This window comes from Erigeron canadensis, chromosome 6 (assembly GCF_010389155.1).
Source record: "Erigeron canadensis isolate Cc75 chromosome 6, C_canadensis_v1, whole genome shotgun sequence".
In the NCBI taxonomy this organism is placed as follows: domain Eukaryota; kingdom Viridiplantae; phylum Streptophyta; class Magnoliopsida; order Asterales; family Asteraceae; genus Erigeron; species Erigeron canadensis.
This window is the reverse complement of record NC_057766.1, coordinates 23,383,822-23,406,238: the sequence shown is the minus strand read 5'-3', so window position 1 is coordinate 23,406,238 and position 22,417 is coordinate 23,383,822. Positions and strand designations below refer to the sequence as shown.

The window sequence follows — 22,417 nt, the reverse complement described above, 5'->3', positions numbered from 1 at the left end:
AAATACATCTTGACTCCTTGTCTTAATACTTGATTATAAATAGTATTTATATAGTTTCAAGTACTTGTTCTTATTTATCTTATTGTTCATATCCATTATCTGGATCGTAATTCTAAACTAGTCACTATCTAGATTAGAATTACTTACCAGTCGGGTTACTTGATATACTTGTTATTCTTGTTATATATTTGTGATATCTTGTATTCGACTAACATCTTGTGTAGGGGAACTCACAGTGTGTATATATATATATAAAGAGCATAGTATACAACAAAACAATAATGTTACTTTTAAACATTAATAAAATGGTTGCAAAACACATTACCTATCCATTCAAATATGGTATTTTTGATGGACTCAAGTCCAATTTCATACTACCTACCTATGTGACTAATACTATCCCAACTCAACAATGTTGATGTTGAATCACCATACGGTTGTTTAGATAATTCATGCACGTATATCATGGGATTGATATTGGTTTGAATTGTTGGTGGAATGTGTGATGCTCTTATAGTTTCCAACTGTACGGCTACTTCTTTCATTGTGGGCCTATGTTTTCCATTCAAATTCAAGCAACGCATTGCAAGGTTAGCCATTAAAAGAAGCTCATCCTTGGTAGCATCTTTAATCATCTTTGCATCGAAAATAGACATAACATGTCCTTCTTCCATAGCAAACATAAAGTGTGTAGCTAGACTTCTATGTTCTCCAAATCTAGTCAGTGATATAGGCTTTTCTCCGGTTATGAGTTCAACCAAAACAACTCCAAAACTATAAACGTCACTTTTCTCGGTAAACTGACTAGATTGAAAATATTCAGGATCTAGGTAACCAAACGTACCTTTAACCAAGGTAGTCAAGTGAGTCTGATCTATTGATACCAACCTTGAAGTTCCAAAGTCGGAGACTTTGGCTCTGTACTTATCATCCAAAAGTATGTTAGTCGTTTTGATGTCTCTATGGTATATTGGAATTAAAGCTGCTGAATGTAAGTAAGCAAGTGCTCCCGCAACCTCTGTAGCTATTTGTAATCTCATATTCAATGAGAATGGAAACTCGTCAATATCATTGTGAAGACGGTCATACAAGGTCCCATTTGAAATGAACTCAGAAACTAGTAGTGGAACCTCTGTCTCTTAGCAACATCCTAATAGTTTGACCACATTCCTATGATTGACTTGTGAAAGTATGACCACTTCATTGATGAACTGCTCTAATTGTTTTTCATCAACCGCTTTTGATTTTTTGACTGCTACAATTCTTCCATCAACTAACATACCTTTGTAGACTGTACCTTGACCTCCTCGGCCAAGAACTCTGTTTTCGTTAAAGAAATCAGTAGCCTTTTCCAACTCATGAGATGTGAAAAGTATGGTTTTATCAACCAAAGATGGGTCAGCTTCAGCTTGTTGTTTTAATAGTATACCTCCATTGCGTTTAAAAAACCTCTTTCGTTGTCTCTTTTCTTTTGTTTTCTTGATCAATCTGTACAAGGCATAGCTTATTGCCACTAGAAGAAGTACACCCATGCTTAAGCTAACACCTGCTTGAAGTTCAAAATGAAAATTTGCTTATAATCGAGCAGTTTTATGGACATGTATTGGGCTAATGGGTTGTATTGAAAGGACACTGGAACTCTGGAAGTGCTTTTATGAAACTTCAAATATATACGCTTACTAATCAATTGTATATAAGGCTATAAGCAGAGAGGTAGAGAGAGTAAATGTAGCACATACCTAAAATGACACCGAAGAGTGATTTTCCTTCGGGTTCATAACCATAACTATTATAAGTGATATTATCATTATTAATATTATTATTATTGTTATTATACCCATTATTATACATATCACAATTGTAGTTCTGATTGTAAACAGAACCATCAATGTAATATATTGCGCTATCTCTGATACAGTAACTTCCATTCTTCTGACACTTAGCACATACATCATCATTTTTATATGTAGGTACTGCAATAAGAGAAAGATTGATGTCAAAATATATAAAATACAGTAGAGAGAAGAATTCAAAAAATAAAATTAATGGGGACAATTACATACTTCACTTCTCACAATTATTTTAAATTTGTTTTAACTTTTAACTGTATGATTGAAATCAATATAAGAAGGACTCAGAGAGATAGAAGCATATAAGTTTATCCCATTATATTGATTAATAATAAACAAACCAACTAAATATTGAACTGCAAAATACAAATTACCAGTTAAATTGCATCCATCTTCTAAATAAGGATTTCCTTCTATCAACGAATAAATACTGGAGCGGCAATTCCAAGTATCTACTAAAGTTCCATTACCCAGAGGGACTTTGAGTTCATCCCTAAAATTGGAAGGGCAACACGTGACTCGATCATAGTCATTCTCTGATAGAGTCCACAGAAGCGATATGGGAACAAAAGTATCTTCCCTAGAAATAGATAATTGGCTAGAAAAGCTCCGATTAATGTATGAACTTGTGTCCATCACAAAGGCAGACCCACAAACTCTGTCTCTGCCCTGCTTTTCCATGTCCCTAATAAGGCTAATATCGTAAGATTTAAGATAACGAGGAATCGTGGTTTGGCAACAATTGATGCCAAAACAGTTATTACTGCTTCGTTTGTCGTTAAGAGTACTGTCATTGAGACAAGATGTGGAACACCCAGTTAACACAGTACTCCCATAATGATCCATCATTACAGCATTACCACACCCCTCAAAAACAAATATATTGTGAAGTGTGGAAAGCCAGAAGGGACTCCTACCGAGATCGATGGGAGTGATATTAGTAACTGGATTTTGGCAGTCAGGGGATATTGGTTTTGGTGTATTAACAGTGATTGTTTGATTTTTCAAGCTAATACCTACAATTTCAAATCCGGAATCGAGTGCATGTAGGTATGGGGTCGAGGACTTGCAATCCACGACGTACCATTCGTTGATAGCACAGTTTGTTCCGATTCCAAAAGGGTATGGAATCCTAACGTTACCACACTTATCATTACACCCTGGCTTGGCGTAATGGCCAAGTTCTTGTGATGCCACTGTTACTGAAAGGAAGATAAGCAAATAGTAAGCTTGAAATAACTTCATTTTCTTTGTTAAGTAGTTTTTTACTTTCGTTAAAAAAAAATCCCAGAAACCCGAGTTTATTTATATGTATATATATTGGTGATTTGGTGAATTATGATTTATGATGATAGGACATTAGGAAACAACATGGAAATTAAGCACAGATCAAACAGTCTAAGATGAGTGAATTTTGGTGAATCTAATCTTGGAAGTTTGTTGATTAATTTTTCTACTATCAATTAAGATTAACATGTCCTACACGACACATAGTCAACTTGGACGTTTACTTTGAGTGGGTCAATTTGTACGAACAAGAATTTTGTCTTTAAAAAACTAAAAATATACTAAGAACATCCGTAGTTTATACAAGAAAGAGCGTAGATAATAAAGAATTTTTAGTAGTATAAAATAAGGTGTTCTAAACACTAATCTTAAGGGGAGTGATATATCCATACAACAAAATTTATGCATTATCCATTTACTATATAATGCACACATTATTGTTGTAAATATATGGTTAAATTTTGTTATAAGAATATCACTTCCCCTAGTCTAACTGTCCCATCTCACTAAAATTCAATATATTAGTAACACGTAAGTAATATATTGACCACATTAAACCACTTTTATCATTAATCTTGAAAAATTAAAGCTTCGAAGATGTTGAATCCCATTTCATAACATCAATATCGTTAGCGACTTAGCGTATGCATGAATGATTAAATCCTCTAAAATAAATTGAAAATTCATATCGTTTAAAGCATGAATTATTGAATCTTCTGAAAAGTTTAATTTAATTAGTTACACACTTACAATTGTTGGTACATTCAGGTGTTTGCGCGAGCATAAGTATAACATTTCTCCTCGCAATCAGCTGTGTACTGTCCAACGTTTTCATGAGAAAAAAAAAGACATGAGGCGATGAAAGAGCTTTTTCAGACGCAATGGTGGTTTACTTTTACAACAAGAAGGAAAAATGCAAAAAACCGATGCGTAGTCTTTTGTTGGTAAAACCAAAATATGTAAATTTTAAAACAATATATGTTTTATACAGTTATACACCGTGAAGTATAATATGTAAATTTTTGTTGTGAATGGGTAAGTTGTGTTGTAAAATTATCATTATTCAAAAAAAATGGACCAGGTAATAACCGGTGGCTTTTTCTCCTTCTTGCCATAGCACGATAGCATCTTTCCTTCTTCCCTGTGCCCTGCGCCACTTCCCAGTTTCAAAACAGGAATCTTTGATGTTTTATTATGTTTTCTATTTATCTTTGATTATTATTTTTATTCAAATTATAATTATATTATTTATGTTAAGTCTTTATTTTCATCAAAACTAAGTGGTTTATAGGTGACGAAGTGGTTAATTAGTTTAGTACAGTAAATTTTTATTATGGAATTGTGTCGTTGATGATGATGATTTTGATATCTTTTTGTAATATAAATGATTAGAATGTAAAATGATATCAGGAGTTTTCATAATTTTTAAAAGTTTAATCCTTTTTTGTTCATTTACTGTTTTGAGCTATTTTCTTCAATCAATATGCTTTTCTATTGTCATCGTGTCTTTCACATGTATTGATACTTTAAGAGATCATCGTTTGCGGTGTCGATTGTATTTGCGTGCGCGTCATGTTTGTTGGAATGGAAAATAAGGGTTGATCTATTTTTTGAATTTGATCTAAAATTCTTTTTCAGAACTCAAATCTCATGGCAACTTTGCTCCGTGTCATTTGGGTTTGAGCTTTTAAAACTGACCGTATCAACCGGGTCAGTTTTAACCTGTTTTCAAATTTACCTATATTGACCTAAACCCATTTTGACCAGGACCTATCTTGACCTGTCCCCTAGCTCGTTCCGACCCGTATATTTTGCCACCTCTAGACTCCAGGGTACAATTATATAACTAAGAAGCATATATGCCGGTCGTTGAAAAAAACATCTAGTGATGGAAACTAATAATTTGAGGGCTGAGCGAGCTATGGTAGTGTGGAGATTACCCAAGGCACTACTTAATTAGTATTGATTCTTCTAGTTGATTAATGTTTATTACTAATTTATGCTAGATAGGGCGTGATTATATTGGGGAACTTGTTACCCCTTTCATACTTTTTGGCTATTGCTTATGCATATGGCAACTAGCTGATATGGTACTTGCTATAGCACCTGATTTTTGTAATTTTTTTGTTAATATATAGAATCATCCGAGGTAATTAAAACAACCCTTTGCCTAAAAAAAAAAAATCCAAACCCATTTACATACACTACTAGTGTTCAAGCCTTTCCAATGGACGGCTACTATCAAAATATATTAATCAAAGCTAAAAAGTTAGAATTCAAATATATTAAATAGATATACTGAAATCAACTTGGAAATTTGCTAGCTCACTCCATTGGTCAAAATACTCCTAAAATTTCCCGTCTATTGGAATGTCTGATACTGCTGTGCAATTAGAAAAAAAAAACATGGAAAAAAATGGTAAGTTTTCTTAATGTGTTTCTATGTATTTAGTCCAATTTTAAAAAATAAACCCCAAACAAATTAATCATAAGAATCGAATAAACATCTTTCATTTAGATTCAGGAAAATTATTCATGATAAAAAAGAAACCTAACCAAGGACATTCCAAACGTCGATCAAATGATTTTATCGGCTAACGCAAGAAAGATAGGAAAACAAATTCTTGATAAAAAAAAAAAAAGAGTCGAGTCAAAAACCTTGCAAAGTCATCTCATGTTGTGTTAAATCTTAAGGATAATGTGGATCAAATGGTTGTATCTAAAGATATTATTTAAAATTGATATCATGTTTTTCATAAGATCTGAGGTATATTTGTCATACACAAACTAAAATGATGAATTGTTCCACCATGCTAAATAATCATACTAAAACATTCAACACCATCTCAATATGTAGCATTTGATAGAATAACAACGGCTAAAAAATTACACCATTAATAAGCTAGTTTCAAAACAAATTCAAAATAATCATAGTCGATATATTAGAATAATCATAATCTTACTCATGGCAAAATTCGACTTTTTATTTAAAAGTTTATAGAAAGATATAATCGTAAATCTTAAGTATATATTAAAGAATCAGAAACCTACCCATTAATGAGTTACTTTTAAAACGAAATCAAAATAATCAAAGTCAATATATTAAAGAATCAGAAACCTACTCATAGCAAATTTAGACTTTATATCTAAAAGATTACATAGGTTACAAATACAAAATTTAATATATAATATTTAGATTAGTTAAGTCATATATCACAATTTAATCAATACGAAAACTAAAGAGAGACATACAAAAATTAACTCCATATAAATATTGATTACAGTTACCTTTTTTTTCAACTTTAGTTAAATAAAAAAATTACAGTTTCTTATAATCTAAAAGTGAAAATGTAAATTAATTATTTTGAAGTGTATATTGATGATGAAAAACCAAAAAGTATAATTATTTATTTTTAAATTAGGTTAAAGTGTAAATTGGTGATGGAAAATCAAAAGGTGTAAGTTAATTATTTTTAAATAGTGTTAAAGTGTAAATTGGTGATAGGAAACCAAAAAGTGTAAATTAATTGTTTTAGATTGAGGTTAAAGTGTAAATTGGAGATGAAAAACCAAAAAAATATAAATTAATTTAGATTAATATTAAAATTTTTTGATAATTAATAAAGATGTAGGATTAGGCTAAATTAAAGGTATTAAGGGTGTCAAGTACCTTAACCCCTCTTTTAGTTATATTATAGATAAGTTATTGTGGTCCATCCTTTTTAGTAGGAAATCGACGCAACAATATTTGACTTGGTCATGGGCCCTTGTCAAGCATGTAATATATGTACGTGTACCTAAAGGATTTGTGCTATTCGGTAATAAAAGTCTGCTTAGGAATACTTGCACATGTAGAAACAAAATTTTATTCAACCATAATCTAGAAAGATAGAATAACATATATACATAGACACTCCTATATAGCGTAGACTATATATTCATTCTCCGGGTAATTTCTGATTAGCTAGGTTGTACAAATAATCTATATCCGGGCCACCATTATTTTATTGACATAACTGCATGTCTCGATCTTTTAATCTTGTTTTTTTTTAAGTAACTCGCACATTACATAATATATGAAGTTACTTCATCAAGCTTACCGTTTGTTGGTTATTATACTTTCATTAGTAACAGGAACCTCAAAAGCGGCGCGTAATTACGCGAAGCCAGGGTGCAATGATATGTGTGGAAACGTGATGATTCCATACCCTTTTGGAATTGGATCAAATTGTGCTGTAAATGAATGGTACAATGTTGATTGCGTGATCTCGGAACGGCCATATCTATCTGAATTCAACAACCTTGAGGTATTGAATATAAACTTGGAACAACAAACCGTAACTGTGAATGCCTCGGTAACTTCTGATTGCCAGAATCCTGTCCGGGACAGCAATCAAATCTTAAACGTTGATCTTGATAACAGCCCGTTTTTGTTTTCCAGATCACGCAACAAATTTGTTGTGGAAGGGTGTGGTAATGCGGTCATCTTGGACAACAATCGTAGATTAATACTCACGGGTTGTTCCAACACTTGTCGCAATGACACTTCTAGCGACAAAAATAAGTGTATTGGAATCGGTTGTTGTGAAATGACCCTTCCTTATTATCTCAAGTCCTACAGTGTGAATCTTACCGCCTTGGAAAGCCTGGGTCGCCAAAATGGAGCTTGTGGGTCGGTTTACTTGGTTGATGAGGAATCATATCTTGGTCATGGTAGCTCCTATGTGCCATTATCACTTTTGTGGACGCTAGTGGAACGCGATATGAATCAAATAAGTTGCAAGTCTTTGCGGCCCTCTAGACTGAAAGTGGATTTGGGTAACCGCACTTCAATGGAGTCTTGGAAATGCAATATTAGATACGGAAACTCATCATCAAACGAAAACCCTTATTTACTTTTTGATGAAGAAAAAGGTTCGAACTCCATCTAACTCATTTTAATTTCCAAATTGCATTACTATTTTATGTTGTTTCATTCCACATGTTTATTGTTCAAAAATGGGTCTTGGTGTGGTCCATGGCACAATCGAGGGTATAATCAATGAACTGAAATATTTATTAAAAAAAGATTTTTTAAGGATTCGTTTTAAAGTTAAGACGACGGACAATTCTTTTGACGATATTAGAAGTGATTTGTATTATTAATTTTTCCGAATTGTAATTAAATATATATATATATATAGAGAGAGAGAGGAGTGTTACCCTATATATATATATATATATGGGAAAAGGGAATACAAGACTGTCTGACACCAAAACTTAGGTATGGAACCCCCACTTACTAATATTTTATTATTTATTGTATAATGAATAAATGTCTGAGCCCGCATGATTTTTATGGTTTAAAAAATCAATATGTGATTGTCCGACACCTAAGCTTAAATACCTAAACTATATATATATAGTGTGTAAAACATGTGCATTCTATGGGGATATCTTCAAGTTTATTAATACACTAACATGAATGTTATAAGCCCTTTTTTTAAGTTCAAAATCAAACATGTTTTTGGTTACAGATGAGTGTGTGCGGTGCAGAGATAGCGGAGGTCGCTGTGTCTATGACACCGAATATGTTGATGGCATTGCTTACAACAGGAACTTCACTTGTAAATATGATCCAAGAAATCCTGACAATTATAAAACCAAATCAGCTGGATCGCCTTTGGGGTTTATATTAGGTAGTTAATTTCTATGCATCTACTGTCCTGATTTTTCCACAAGCCATAACTTTTTCATTTTTGTTTTTCTTTCAAGTTCTTTGCGAATGCTAATGAAAGTAAGCATTAAGATTTTTCGATTAGAAAGAAAATTAGAAATAGATGAAAACCTCTAGGTGTTATAAACATCAATATTTCTTTCTTCTGGTTAAAGATTACTCTTACCGAAAGGTTCGATCCGATCATGTTAGAGGTAAATTTGAAATTCTGATCTTTTGAGGATGATTGTATGTTTCATTTAATCAGGTGTCAGCTTAAGTGCGGGTGTCATTTATTTTGTGGCAATCGGTTACGCAATTTACAAATTGATCATGCGTACAAAAGACAATAGACGAAGAAAATTGTTTTTTAAACGCAATGGTGGATTACTCCTAAAACAACAAGAAGAAGCTGACCCGTCTGCAATTGATAAAATTATATTTTTCACATCACGTGAATTGGAGAAGGCCACTAACAACTTCAACGTGAACAGAATTCTTGGACGAGGAGGCCAAGGTACAGTGTATAAGGGGATGTTAGCTGATGGAAGGATTGTGGTGGTTAAGAAATCAAAGATAGTAGATGAAAGACGATTGGAGCAGTTCATCAATGAGTTGGTCATACTTTCCCAAGTCAATCACAGAAATGTGGTCAAACTCTTGGGATGTTGCTTAGAGACAGAGGTTCCTCTAATCGTTTCTGAATTCATTTCGAACAAGACCTTGTATGACCACATTCATTTTGAACCCGATGAGTTCCAACTTTCTTGGAAAATGAGATTACAAATAGCAACCGAGGCTGCCGGAGCACTTGCTTACTTGCATTCAGCTACCTCAATTCCAATATACCATAGAGACATCAAAACAACCAACATACTCTTGGATGATAAGTACAGAGCTAAAGTTTCCGACTTTGGGATTTCAACGTTCACGTCAATTGACCAAACTCATATGACTACATTAGTCAAGGGTACGTGTGGCTACCTAGATCCAGAGTATTCCCAATCTAGCCAATTCACTCAAAAGAGTGACGTTTATAGTTTTGGAGTTGTTTTGGTTGAGTTGTTGACAGGAGAAAGACCAATTTCCGTAATTAGATTTGGTGGAAATAGAAGTTTGGCTATGCACTTTGTTTTGGCTATGGAAGAAGGGCTTGCTATGTCTATTTTTGATCTGATGGTGATTAAAGAAGCTACCAAGGATGAGCTACAGGCGGTAGCAAACCTTGCAATGCGATGCTTAAAAATGAATGGGAAGAATAGGCCAACAATGAAAGAAGTAGCTACAGAGTTAGAAACCATAAGGACGTCACATATTCCCTCTATTCTATAAAATTATACTGGACTTGTAATGTACTAATGTTTATGGGGGAATTATCCAGCCATGCTAACATAGGCAAATCAACATCAAGACTCTTGAGCCTGTCGATGGTCATATTAATCATCGATAAAGAGAAGTTAAAGACGGTTATATACTTATTTTTCATCATGCATGTAAATAATATATAGCTTACACTTCCATTTATCATATCGTGCTGTTGAGTATGTAATAAAAGCATAAATCTACCTGAAGTATCCGACTTGGACAAATAAATGTATTCACAGCGTGATGTAATTTTATTTTCATAGATTACTGTCATAAGTTTTTCTTGTTGGACACCATTCAGTAAAAACAACAATTTTATAGAAGATACATTCGAATTACAAGTAAATTAAGTAATACTTAACAATACAAGAATACAAATAAAGAACATAACAGAAAAAGAAAGAAAAGCAAAACGGGCTGAGGATATGGTTAAACCAAGGTCCCTTAAAACTGATTTCGGGCCACCCAAGTGAACCCGACAGTTTCCCAGGGTACAACAGCCAAAGCAGATTGTACTGCCGGAGTTAACCACAACCCAGAATTATACCTTCAAGAACAAAACGAAAAGAAGAAAAAGAAAGAAAATCTGGTTGATGATCCAGTTTGAGAGAGTGTTTTTGTTGTTGCTGAACTACCAAAACACCACTAAGTATAGTTTATATACATATAAACAGGTTAGTGGATGTTTTAGTGGGACACATGTTGGTTTGCATGATTAAACAACATGTGTTACACTTAAGGCTAAGTCAAGTGTCCTGCCAGGTGCAAGGCCTGGAATTAGACCACCCACTGAGCCATATACAACTACCCACTGAGCCATTATCAAGCCATGTAAGCCATTACGCCTCATCGCCCACGCCACATGTGCGCCACTAAAACGCCACATTACGCCTCATCGCCCACGCCCCCGGTCCCGGTCCCGGTCCCGGGCACGGGCGCGGGCGCGTCGGGTGCTTCGCACCCTCCTAGCTCACTTGGGGTGTAGCCCCTTATAAGGAATTATAATTACTCCAACACTCCTCCTTATAAACATACTTAATGTTTATTCTTCTACCAATGTGGGACACACTCACATTAGTTAATTATTCTTTCAACTCCTTTTAACATATCTATTAACTTGGATATTCTATGTTATTACATAAAATTTCCAACAATCCCCCACATTAATAGATATGGTTATTAAAGATAAATTCCGACAGTCAAGTATTGCAGGATAAGTAGGTGTTACCCTTTGAACTTTCCTTTGTGAGTGCACTTAGTCTCCTAGCAGTTAGTAGAACTTGATGTCTTTGAACTAACTCCTTTTTACATAGACGTTATTGCACATCACACAATACTTTCCCTAGTCTGGTTAACCCCTCACTTTCGTGTCCGATATGGTCATGGAACACTATCCTGGTTCTGCGAGAGCTCTAGGAATTTCGCCCCCACAATTCCATTCGAAGCGACCACACTTCTCTCTAACATAGGTGATTGCTCACAATCATTAAAAGCTATAAGCTTAACCTCTATGATATCATTGATTTGATATAGGAATGGACTAGGAAAAATTTGCAACTCACTTTATTGTGGTGGGTTCTCCCCCCACAGTGACTGTAAACTCCCTTTGATGTTTAGGGTACTCCCCACAATGACTTCCTCTATTCGTACAATTAGGTTGTCCTATTGAACCTAGATCATGGGATCTCCATTTACATCTAGGTTAGGTTTTCCTTCGTACAAATTTACTCAATGGGCTTTAGTCCCATTCCTCTTGATGACTTATAAACTGCCTCACTACTTAAACCTTTAGTTAGCGGATCCGCAATGTTATCCTTTGACCTAACATAGTCAACAGTGATAACCCCTGTTGTGAGCAGTTGTCGTATACTATTATGCCTACGACGAATATGTCTTGACTTGCCATTATACATTGTATTTTGAGCTCTACAAATAGCCGATTGGCAATCACAATGTATACAAATAGTCGTTAATGGCTTTGGCCATCTTGGAACATACTCCAAAAAATGTCGTAGCCATTCTGCTTCTTCTCCAGCTTTATCCAATGCTATAAATTCAGATTCCATCGTGGATCTAGCAATTAGCGTTTGCTTGGACGATTTCCAAGTTATAGCTGCTCCTCCAAGAGTAAATACATATCCACTTGTGGATTTGGAATCCTTTATATCGGATATCCAATTAGCATCACTATATCCTTCCAATACAGCTGGATCTCGACCAAAATGCAGCCCATAATTCTTTGTATATCTCAAATATCTTAGTAACCTAGTCATAGCCTTCCAATGTTCCAAACTAGGATTACTAGTATATCTACTTAGCCTACTAACAGCATAGGCTAAGTCAGGCCTAGTACTTGTCATGAGATACATTAAGCTGCCAATTACCCTTGAGTATTCCAATTGAGCAACACCTTCACCTCTATTTTTCGATAGATGTTGTGTGGTATCTATTGGAGATCGAGCGACTCTTGAGTCCTCGGGACTGAATTTCTCAAGGATCTTGTCCACATAGTGAGATTGACTTAACACTAGACCATCTTGGGTTCGAGTAATTTTCATTCCAAGAATGACATCTGCTAAACCCATATCCTTCATGTCAAATCTTGCCTTCAACATGTCTTTGGTAGATTTGATCATACTATCATCACTACCCACAATGAGTATGTCATCGACATATAGACAAAGTATAACATATCCCTTAGATATGTCTTTGACATAAACACATTTATCACACTCATTAATCCTGAAACCATTATCGAGCATGACTTGATCAAACTTTTGGTGCCATTGCTTTGGAGCTTGTTTCAATCCGTACAAAGACTTGACAAGTTTACAAACTTTGTCCTCCTGGCCAGGAGCGGAAAAACCCTCAGGTTGTTCCATATATATTTCTTCATCAAGCTCTCCATTGAGAAATGCGGTTTTTACATCCATTTGATGTATTTCCAAATTTCTCAATGCTGCAATCGCAAGTACCAATCTGATCGAAGTTACTCGAGTTACAGGCGCATATGTGTCAAAGTAATCAAGATCTTTCTTTTGTCTATATCCTTTGACCACAAGTCTTGCCTTGTACTTATCAATAGAGCCATCAGATTTCATCTTTTTCTTGAATATCCAACGATGTTCAAGTGGTTTACAACCAGGTGGAAGATGAACTAATTCCCAAGTATGATTCTGCAAAATAGAATCAATTTCACTCTTAATGGCTTCTTTCCATTGAGGCGCTTCTTGTGAAGTAACCGCTTCATGATATGTTTGAGGTTCACTCATAACCATATAAGAAACAAAATTAGGCCCGAAAGATTTTTCAATCTTTTGCCTTTTGCTTCTTCGCGGTTCTACTTCTTCTTCCTCTGATTGTTCTTGATGATCATCTGGAACAATCTTATCAACCGGAGTTGACGTAGAACATTTTCCTCGATCCAAACGAGGAAACACATTTTCAAAAAACGAAGCATTTCTTGACTCAAGTATACTGTTTTTGTGTATTTCCGGGTTCTTAGACTCATGTACTAGAAACCGATATGCACTACTATGTTCAGCAAGATTTGAGGATTCACAATCGCTACCATGCTTAGCATATCCTATGAATACACAATCAACAGTTTTTGGTCCTATCTTTTGAACTTTAGGTGGTGGAACCACCACCTTTGCTAAACACCCCCACACTTTCAAGAACTTATAGGATGGTTTTCTATTAAACCATAACTCATAAGGTGTAACATCCTTTTTCTTGAAAGGTATCTTGTTCAAAAGATAGTTTGCCGATAAAACTGCATCTCCCCACATATCTTGTCCTAAGCCCGAGCTTATTAACATGGCATTCATCATCTCTTTAAGAGTTCGATTTTTCCTTTCAGCAATGCCATTTTGCTGTGGGGTATAAGGAGCTGTTTGCTCATGGATAATACCATTTTGAGCACAAATTTCAGCAAATGGAGAAACATATTCACCTCCTCTATCTCTCCTTAATCTTTTAATCTTTTTGTTGAGTTGATTCTCAACTTCATTTTTGTACAAGATAAACTTATCTATTGCTTCATTCTTGCTCTTTAGTAAGTATACATAGCAATATCTTGTACAATCATCAATAAATGTAATGAAATATTTGTTACCACCTCGAGTGGGAATCGATTTAAAATCACATACATCGGTATGGATTAAATCAAGTGGCTCGGTGTTTCGTTCAATAGATTTGAAAGATTTCGTGGTTTGTTTAGCTTCAACACAAGTTTGACATTTAGAATTAGAATCAATGTTAAAAGATGGTATACAATTTAACTTAATTAAACGACGCATTGAATTAAAATTCACATGTCCAAGACGATTATGCCAAATATTAGAAGACTCAATCAAATAAGCGGAAGTAGAAGCATTTTCATTCACTTGCTTAATAGGTACAACATTGAGCTTAAACATCCCATTAAGGGCATAACCTTGACCAACATACAAACCACGTTTAGTTAAAACAAACTTATCACTTTCAAACACTAAACGAAACCCATTCTTGTTAAGCAACCAACCGACACAAGACTCTTGCGCAATTCGGGAACATACAACACATTGGTTAACTTGAGCTCTCTCCCCGAAGTCCACTTGAGGATCACATCGCCTTCACCCTTGATATCGGCGGTGGCGGCATTTCCCATATATAGCTTTTCTTCACCGGATATTTCTTTCAAGTTATGGAACATAGTCTTATCCGGACACACATGACGGGTTGCACCCGTATCAACCCACCATCCTTTGATTCCATCGGTGGTAAGATTGACCTCTTCCAACTTAGCCGTGAGGTCAGAAATCATAGCAACAAGAGCCATGTCATCTACAATCATATTTGCCCTTTCCTTCCTTGGATTCTTGCATTGATCAGCTCGGTGACCAGATTCACCACAATTGTAACACTTCCCTTTGAACAAACTAACCTTCTTTTTCACACCACCATTCTTTGGACTCAAATCCATCCTTTTTCCTTTGTTCTTCTTAATAGGACCTTTCCCTTTACCCTTGAAATTACCTTTTCCTTTGGAACTTTGTCCATGTTCAACAAAGTTGGCCTTAGCAAGACCTTCAATATGACCACCATTTTGAGCACCTCTATTGTCTTCCTCAATTCGAAGACGAACAACAAGCTCTTCAACGGTCATTTGCTTTCGCTTATGCTTATGGTAATTTTTAAAATCCAACCAACTTGGGGGCAACTTTTCAATCATGGAAGCAACTTGAAATGTTTCACCAAGAACCATTCCTTCTGATAAGATTTCACTGATTATGATTTGCAATTCTTTAACCTGTGCCATAACAGTTTTGGAGTCAACCATTTTAAACTCTAAAAACCTTGCAACAATGAACTTTTTAGTTCTGGCATCTTCGGTTTTGTATTTCTTTTGCAAAGATTCCCATAAATCTTTTGTAGTTGTTATTTTGCAAAATACATTATACAATGAATCAACTAGACCATTTAACACATAGTTTCGGCATAGATATTCAGAATGCTTCCAAGCATCAACAGCACTTACTGATTGGGCATCAGTAGAACCTTCAGGAATTTGAGGTGCTGTTTCAGTTAGGAATCTCGCAAGATTCAAAGTGGTCAAATAGAACAACATCTTTTGTTGCCACATCTTGAAGTTGTTTCCAGAAAACTTTTCTGGTTTTTCACAGTGGTTGGCCATAGTTTAGGCAGCTTGGGTACCTACTAAAGGCCCCATGCTTGTAGAGACAGTAAGTCCTACAGATTGTGAAACATTTGCACCAACAGTGTTGGTGGTGGTAGAAGAAGAAGTAGTTCCATTAGTAGAGGAGTTCATTTCAGTAGCCATTTCTGAAATAGAACAATCAAAGTTTTACTAAAAAACTTGCAGAAAGTAAATTCTAATTTAAATGAATAACTTTACAGAAAAGTACATAATAAAGTTTTGGAAAACATATTTATGTAATTCGAATTAACAGAATGGTGAAGAAAGGAAATCAGTTTTAAGATTGTTGGACACCATTCAGTAAAAACAACAATTTTATAGAAGATACATTCAAATTACAAGTAAATTAAGTAATACTTAACAATACAAGAATACAAATAGAGAACATAACAGAAAAAGAAAGAAAAGCAAAACGGGCTGAGGATATGGTTAAACCAAGGTCCCTTAAAACTGATTTCGGGCCACCCAAGTGAACCCGACAGTTTCCCAGGGTACAACAGCCAAAGCAGATTGTACTGTCGGAGTTAACCACAACCCAGAATTATACCTTCAAGAACAAAACGAAAAGAAGAAAAAGAAAGAAAATCTGGTTGATGATCCAGTTTGAGAGAGTGTTTTTGTTGTTGCTGAACTACCAAAACTCCACTAAGTATAGTTTATATACATATAAACAGGTTAGTGGATGTTTTAGTGGGACACATGTTGGTTTGCATGATTAAACAACATGTGTTACACTTAAGGCTAAGTCAAGTGTCCTGCCAGGTGCAAGGCCTGGAATTAGACCACCCACTGAGCCATATACAACTACCCACTGAGCCATTATCAAGCCATGTAAGCCATTACGCCTCATCGCCCACGGTCCCGGTCCCGGGCGCGTTGGGTGCTTCGCACCCTCCTAGCTCACTTGGGGTGTAGCCCCTTATAAGGAATTATAATTACTCCAACACTCCTCCTTATAAACATACTTAATGTTTATTCTTCTACCAATGTGGGACACACTCACATTAGTTAATTATTTTTTCAACTCCTTTTAACATATCTATTAACTTGGATATTCTATGTTATTACATAAAATTTCCAACATTTCTTTCATTGATGGTGAATTGTTTGAAATAGCAATATCCAACATTCATTTTTTTCATCCCCTTGATTTAGCTATTAATGCTTACTAATCATGTCATTAACTCGAACCAAATCGATATATGGTTACGATGTATCTATGTATGTTTGTATCTGCAGAAGGTTGTAATGACTTGAATTTGAGTTTGAAGTTAAAGAAACTCATAAAACAAGTATAAAGAAAAAAAACTTGACCTTATAATTGAAATTTTTTTTGTCATGTCAATTGATTAGTTATTTATTCCATCATCTAGATGTATTATTGTATCTGATTGACTGGTTGTTCTTTGACAAAGAAAACAAATACGTTATATAACTTTATATGATGTTTCTTTGCAAGACTTTTGCTGGCGAAGTTTCTCCTATAATGTTCTACGCACGCAAGCTAGTTTAATTACTCAAAATTTTAATATTTATTCAAATTTGCGACATCTATTCTTTCCGCATGATAATCTATAAGGGGTGTTTGGTATGGTGGAATGGAAAGGGGAGAAAGGGAATGGGAAAGACTTATGGTGTTTGTTTGCGACGAAAAAAGGGAATGAGAAAGGAGAAAGAGGAATCAATTCCATTCTCTCCATTCTCTACAAATTGTAGAGAATGGATGAGAATGGAAAAAAAAAATTTTTTTTGAAGATGTTATAAGTAATAAATGTATTATTATTTAAAATTTTATTTTTTATATATATTCATTTTCTGTGGGTACCAAACAACGAAATCCATTCTCTTTCCAAATACTCATTCTCTTTCTCACTATTTCCATTCTCTATTACATTTCCATTCTCTATTATTCCCTTATATCAAACACCCCCTAGGGGATTCGCCCTTCAAAAGCTAGGTGAAAGGCACACGCAACTGTGGTCATGCGAACGATTTGTACACCAACAATTTTTGGCGATGCACCACTAACTGTACTTTATAATGTTGTACTGTACAACACAATAATGCATATTTGGTGGTGTATCGCAAAAAACGGGTGGTGTGCAGATCACCTCCCGTTTGATAAGTGCTCAAGCTAGCCAAAACGGAAAAAAATTATTCTCTCTGACTTCTAGCGAATTCAAATATATAAACAAAAGCCTTGTAGATTTAACTAGTTTATGAACACCATGAGCTCAAACTCATGCTAAACATATCGGAGATACTCAAGAATAGTACTCGTATCAGATTTAATATCAAATTTGTTTTAGAGTAATCCAAAAATTCTTTTATATATCTAGAAGTCATTGCAAGCATACCATTCAAAATCCCATTCAAGCCAAGTCATTGTGGTCCCTTAACAAAAGTAGTTGCGTCTAGAACCAAATAAATTCATCCACATGGAAAACACCTGGAATATGTATTCGATATTTTCTTTGGTATTTATATAGACGCATATATAGACTGACTATCGAGTCTCCGGCTAATGAACTTCTTTGTAGTTTCCTTCAATAATCAAATAACCAACATTACATTATAGAAATAAATAAACAACAACAACACTGGCCTGGCCTCATTCCATTTCATTATCCTTCCTTTTGATCAAAGAAAACAAAAAAAAATGAAGTCATATTTGCAAGCATATCATATGTTACAAATTGTTATATTGGTTACATTAGTATTCGAAAAGTCTATAGCGGTACCTCGTTATGCTAGGCTAGGGTGCAGTGATATGTGTGGGAATGTGAGGATTCCGTACCCATTTGGAATTGGAGCAAATTGTTCTGCAAACAAATGGTACACTATTGATTGCCTGATTTCAAAACCATATTTATCAGCACTAAACAACCTTGAAGTATTGGATGTAAACTTGAAACAACAAACCGTAACAGTTAATTTTTCAGTGAATTCTGATTGCCAAAATTATGTCCGGGACAGCAATCAAATCTTAAACGTCGACCTTGAGAACAGCCCGTTTTTGTTTTCCGCATTACACAACAAATTTGTCGTTGAAGGGTGTGGTAATGCGGTCATCTTGGACCGTCAGAGGTCAATACTCACGGGTTGTTCCACAACTTGTCGCAATGACACTCTTAGCGACAAAAATAACTGCCTTGGAAATAATTGCTGTGAAAAAACCCTTCCTTATTATCTAAAGTCCTACAGTGTGGATCTTACCGCCTTGGAAAGCCTGGGTCGCCAAAACGCATCTTGTGGGTCTGCTTACTTGATTGATGAGAAATCCTATTTTGAAGGACGAGTTTCTAGCCACTCTGTTTCAGGGGACAGATCTCATGTTCCAGCGTCACTTTGCTGGACCCTATCAAATATTGACTTGTACAACCAACCTTGTTGTTTGTCAACTGACTCTGATGTTCAAGTACATCTGGGAAATGGAACTTCAATATCGTCAAAGAAATGTGACACTTCTAACATGCCATTAAAGGGAAACCCTTATTTATCAAATGGATGCGAGAGGGGTATGTAATTTTGTACTAGCTAGTATCATTAATTTTTAGCTTTTTTTTTTGTTTCCAATCTTTTTATAAACTACCATATTCTATGTATTATATATTTATATCTTTACTTACATAAACTTCAAAAGTCCATAAAAAGTCCCACTTACTTTTATTGCTTCTGATATAGAAATGACTTCAACATTTCTCTGCTTTATAAACTTTATGGTGTGATGCAACACAATACTGATGCTCTTAGGCATGTTGAAAAAATAAAAACACTACTAAATGCTATAAACAATCTCATTCTGTTTATTGAATATGGAATTCGATATCACGATCTTTTACTCGACGTGCAGAGTTTCTGTTAACGGGAACGGAAGAGTGTGTCAGGTGCAGCGAGAGGGGAGGTAGGTGTGAGGATGTTAGAACATATGACGTTGATGGCTTATCTGAAGAATGGAACATCACTTGTGTACCTGTACCTTCCAGCGATGACCATGAAAATAAATCATCCTTGGGTGTGATTTTAGGTAATGCCTATATATTCTATGTGTAGTAATAAGTCATGCACTTCAAAGTCCTATTGGTTTCATTCTAGCATACCATGTTTCCGGTACATACTACTAGGACTTAGTGGTGATACAGAGCTCGAAACTGCATGGTTCCATACTTCCATGACAAATTACATATATATGCATATACATATAACTAGCAATTTAGGGATACTCGGATCAGTTTTCTAACTAGAACGAAAACAGAAACAAGAGGTCTTAGATCTCATAATTGGTTAGATAAGGGCTGGGACAGTTTTTTGAAACTAGGCCAGGTATGAAACATGGGCTTGGGTCTCTTCGAATTCATAATTGGAACTTCGAAGGTGTTAAACCCTAAGTCATAAGATCACTACATTTATATCTTTGATTGTAAGAACAATGTAATTAATCTTAAGAAATTTAATATCATTAAAGCATGAATCATTGAATCCTCTGAAAAGTTCAATTTCGTTGCACACTTACAATTTTGTATTGGGCTACATTCAGGTGTTAGCGTAAGCATGAGTGTATTATTTCTCCTTGCAATCAGCTATGTACTGTACCATTGTTTCATGAAAACAAAAGATATGAGGCGAAGAAAGAGATTTTTCAAACGTAATGGTGGTTTACTTTTAAAAAAACAAGAAAAAGCAGATGCGTGTTTGGTTGATAAAACCATACTTTTCACATCACATACGTTGGAGAAGGCCACTGACAACTTCAATGAGAACAGAATACTCGGGCGAGGAGGCCAGGGAACAGTGTATAAAGGGATGTTAGAGGATGGAAGAATTGTGGCAATTAAGAAATCAAGGTTAGTTGATGAAAGCCAAGTAGAACAATTCATCAATGAGGTTGTTGTGCTTTCTCAAGTCAATCATAGGAATGTGGTCAAACTATTGGGATGTTGCTTAGAGACTGAAGTTCCTCTACTAGTTTCGGAATTCATTTCAAATGGGACCTTGTATGATTGTATTCATGACCAGGCTCAAGAGTTGTGGTTATCTTTGAACATGAGATTACAAATTGCTTCGGAGGTTGCAGGAGCACTTTCTTACTTGCACTCTGCAACTTCTATTCCAATATATCATAGGGACATTAAAACAACTAATATACTTTTGGATGACAAATATAGAGCCAGAGTTTCTGACTTTGGAACTTCAAGGTTCGTATCTTTGGATCAAACCCACTTGACTACCACAGTCAAAGGTACGTTTGGCTACCTAGATCCTGACTATTTCCGATCTAGTCAATTCACTGAAAAGAGCGACGTCTATAGTTTTGGAGTTGTTTTGGCTGAACTATTAACTGGAGAAATGCCAATTTCGTTAACTAGATTTGGAGAACACAGAAGTCTTGTTATGCACTTTACGTTGGCTATGGAAGAAGGGCGTGTTATATCTATTTTTGATGCAACTGTGATTAGAGAAGGTACTAGGGACGAGCTTCTAAGATTAGCTAACCTTGCAATGCATTGCTTGAATGAGAACGGAATGTACAGACCAACAATGAAAGAAGTAGTTATAGAATTAGAAGCCATACGAACATCACATGTTCCCACTGTGGTTGCAACTAAAACCGGACTGTAATATAATGTGTCTGTAGGAATTGCTTGTTTATCCATGAAAATGTACGGCCAAATAGCATCACCATTCTTGTAGCTAGAACCTTTATGTGATCATTATACATCAAAAGTAAATTTGGATGAATAGATGAATTTCTAAAGTCGTTGTAAACAATTTTAATATACTAGTAGTATACATTACTATGAGGTTTTCCTTTCACAAATCAACACTTGCCCCATCATATTATTTATTTATTAATTCATACATATATACCCAAATATCCATACATAAATGAAAATGGGAGAAAAGACCCATTCCTGTCTCACATACCTCGTCTTAATGTTTTGGGTCAAACATAACATTATATATATATATATATATATATAAAATGGTTAAATGAAGGTAGTGACGGATTTAGGATTTCAAGTTAATAGGGGTTGATAAGACTTTGACTCCATAAGTTAGTGGAAGGAAATAACGGGCTGGCTCAACTAAATGGATCACAAGTCTAAACATGTAAACATAAATTTGATCTATATATTGACAAGATATAGAGAATAGAATTGTATTGATTTCTTGATGATTTTGATACAAAAAACCTATCCTCTATTTATACATGAATTTTACGGCTTAATAATGGAAATATAAATCACAATTGATTGCATATTGATCCTTGGCTTTCTGCCAAAGACACAATCTCTTAATCATGGAAATGATGACGATTCGTTCTGATCCAAAATAACTTCTTGTTTTAACACTTCCCCTCAAGTTGAATTATGGAATTTTCCAAAATTCAACTTGCTTAAGCATTTCTGAAAAACAGTTGTTCCTACTGCTTTGGTAAGGATATCTGCCAGTTGATCTTCAGATTTCACAAAGGGTAATTTAATAATACCACTTTCGAGCTTTTCTTTGATAAAGTGA

At 35.0% G+C, this 22,417-nt stretch overlaps 1 protein-coding gene and 2 pseudogenes across 1 annotated transcript; 2 read left to right on the top strand and 1 right to left on the bottom strand.

Moving 5' to 3' along the window:
- Positions 1-266: 266 nt before the first annotated feature.
- LOC122604489 lies at positions 267-3,095 on the bottom strand (annotated as a pseudogene).
- Positions 3,096-7,147: 4,052 nt separating this feature from the next.
- Positions 7,148-10,413, top strand: LOC122606129 (wall-associated receptor kinase-like 1). The gene is made up of 3 exons (XM_043779091.1): positions 7,148-8,051; positions 8,654-8,815; positions 9,101-10,413. The coding sequence occupies exons 1-3, from the start codon at positions 7,214-7,216 to the stop codon at positions 10,162-10,164; spliced, it is 2,064 nt and encodes a 687-aa protein (XP_043635026.1). The 5' UTR covers positions 7,148-7,213; the 3' UTR covers positions 10,165-10,413.
- Positions 10,414-18,522: 8,109 nt separating this feature from the next.
- On the top strand, positions 18,523-21,590 carry LOC122606133 (annotated as a pseudogene).
- The last annotated feature ends 827 nt before the right edge of the window (positions 21,591-22,417 follow it).

Bases quoted from the DNA above. Each gene is read 5' to 3' on its own strand.
- LOC122606129 (XM_043779091.1), top strand. From the start codon at position 7,214: ATGAAGTTACTTCATCAAGCTTACCGTTTGTTGGTTATTATACTTTCA. The intron at 8,052-8,653 runs GTTCGAACTCCA...TTTTGGTTACAG, and splicing joins ACTTTTTGATGAAGAAAAAG to ATGAGTGTGTGCGGTGCAGA. The intron at 8,816-9,100 runs GTAGTTAATTTC...TCATTTAATCAG, and splicing joins GCCTTTGGGGTTTATATTAG to GTGTCAGCTTAAGTGCGGGT.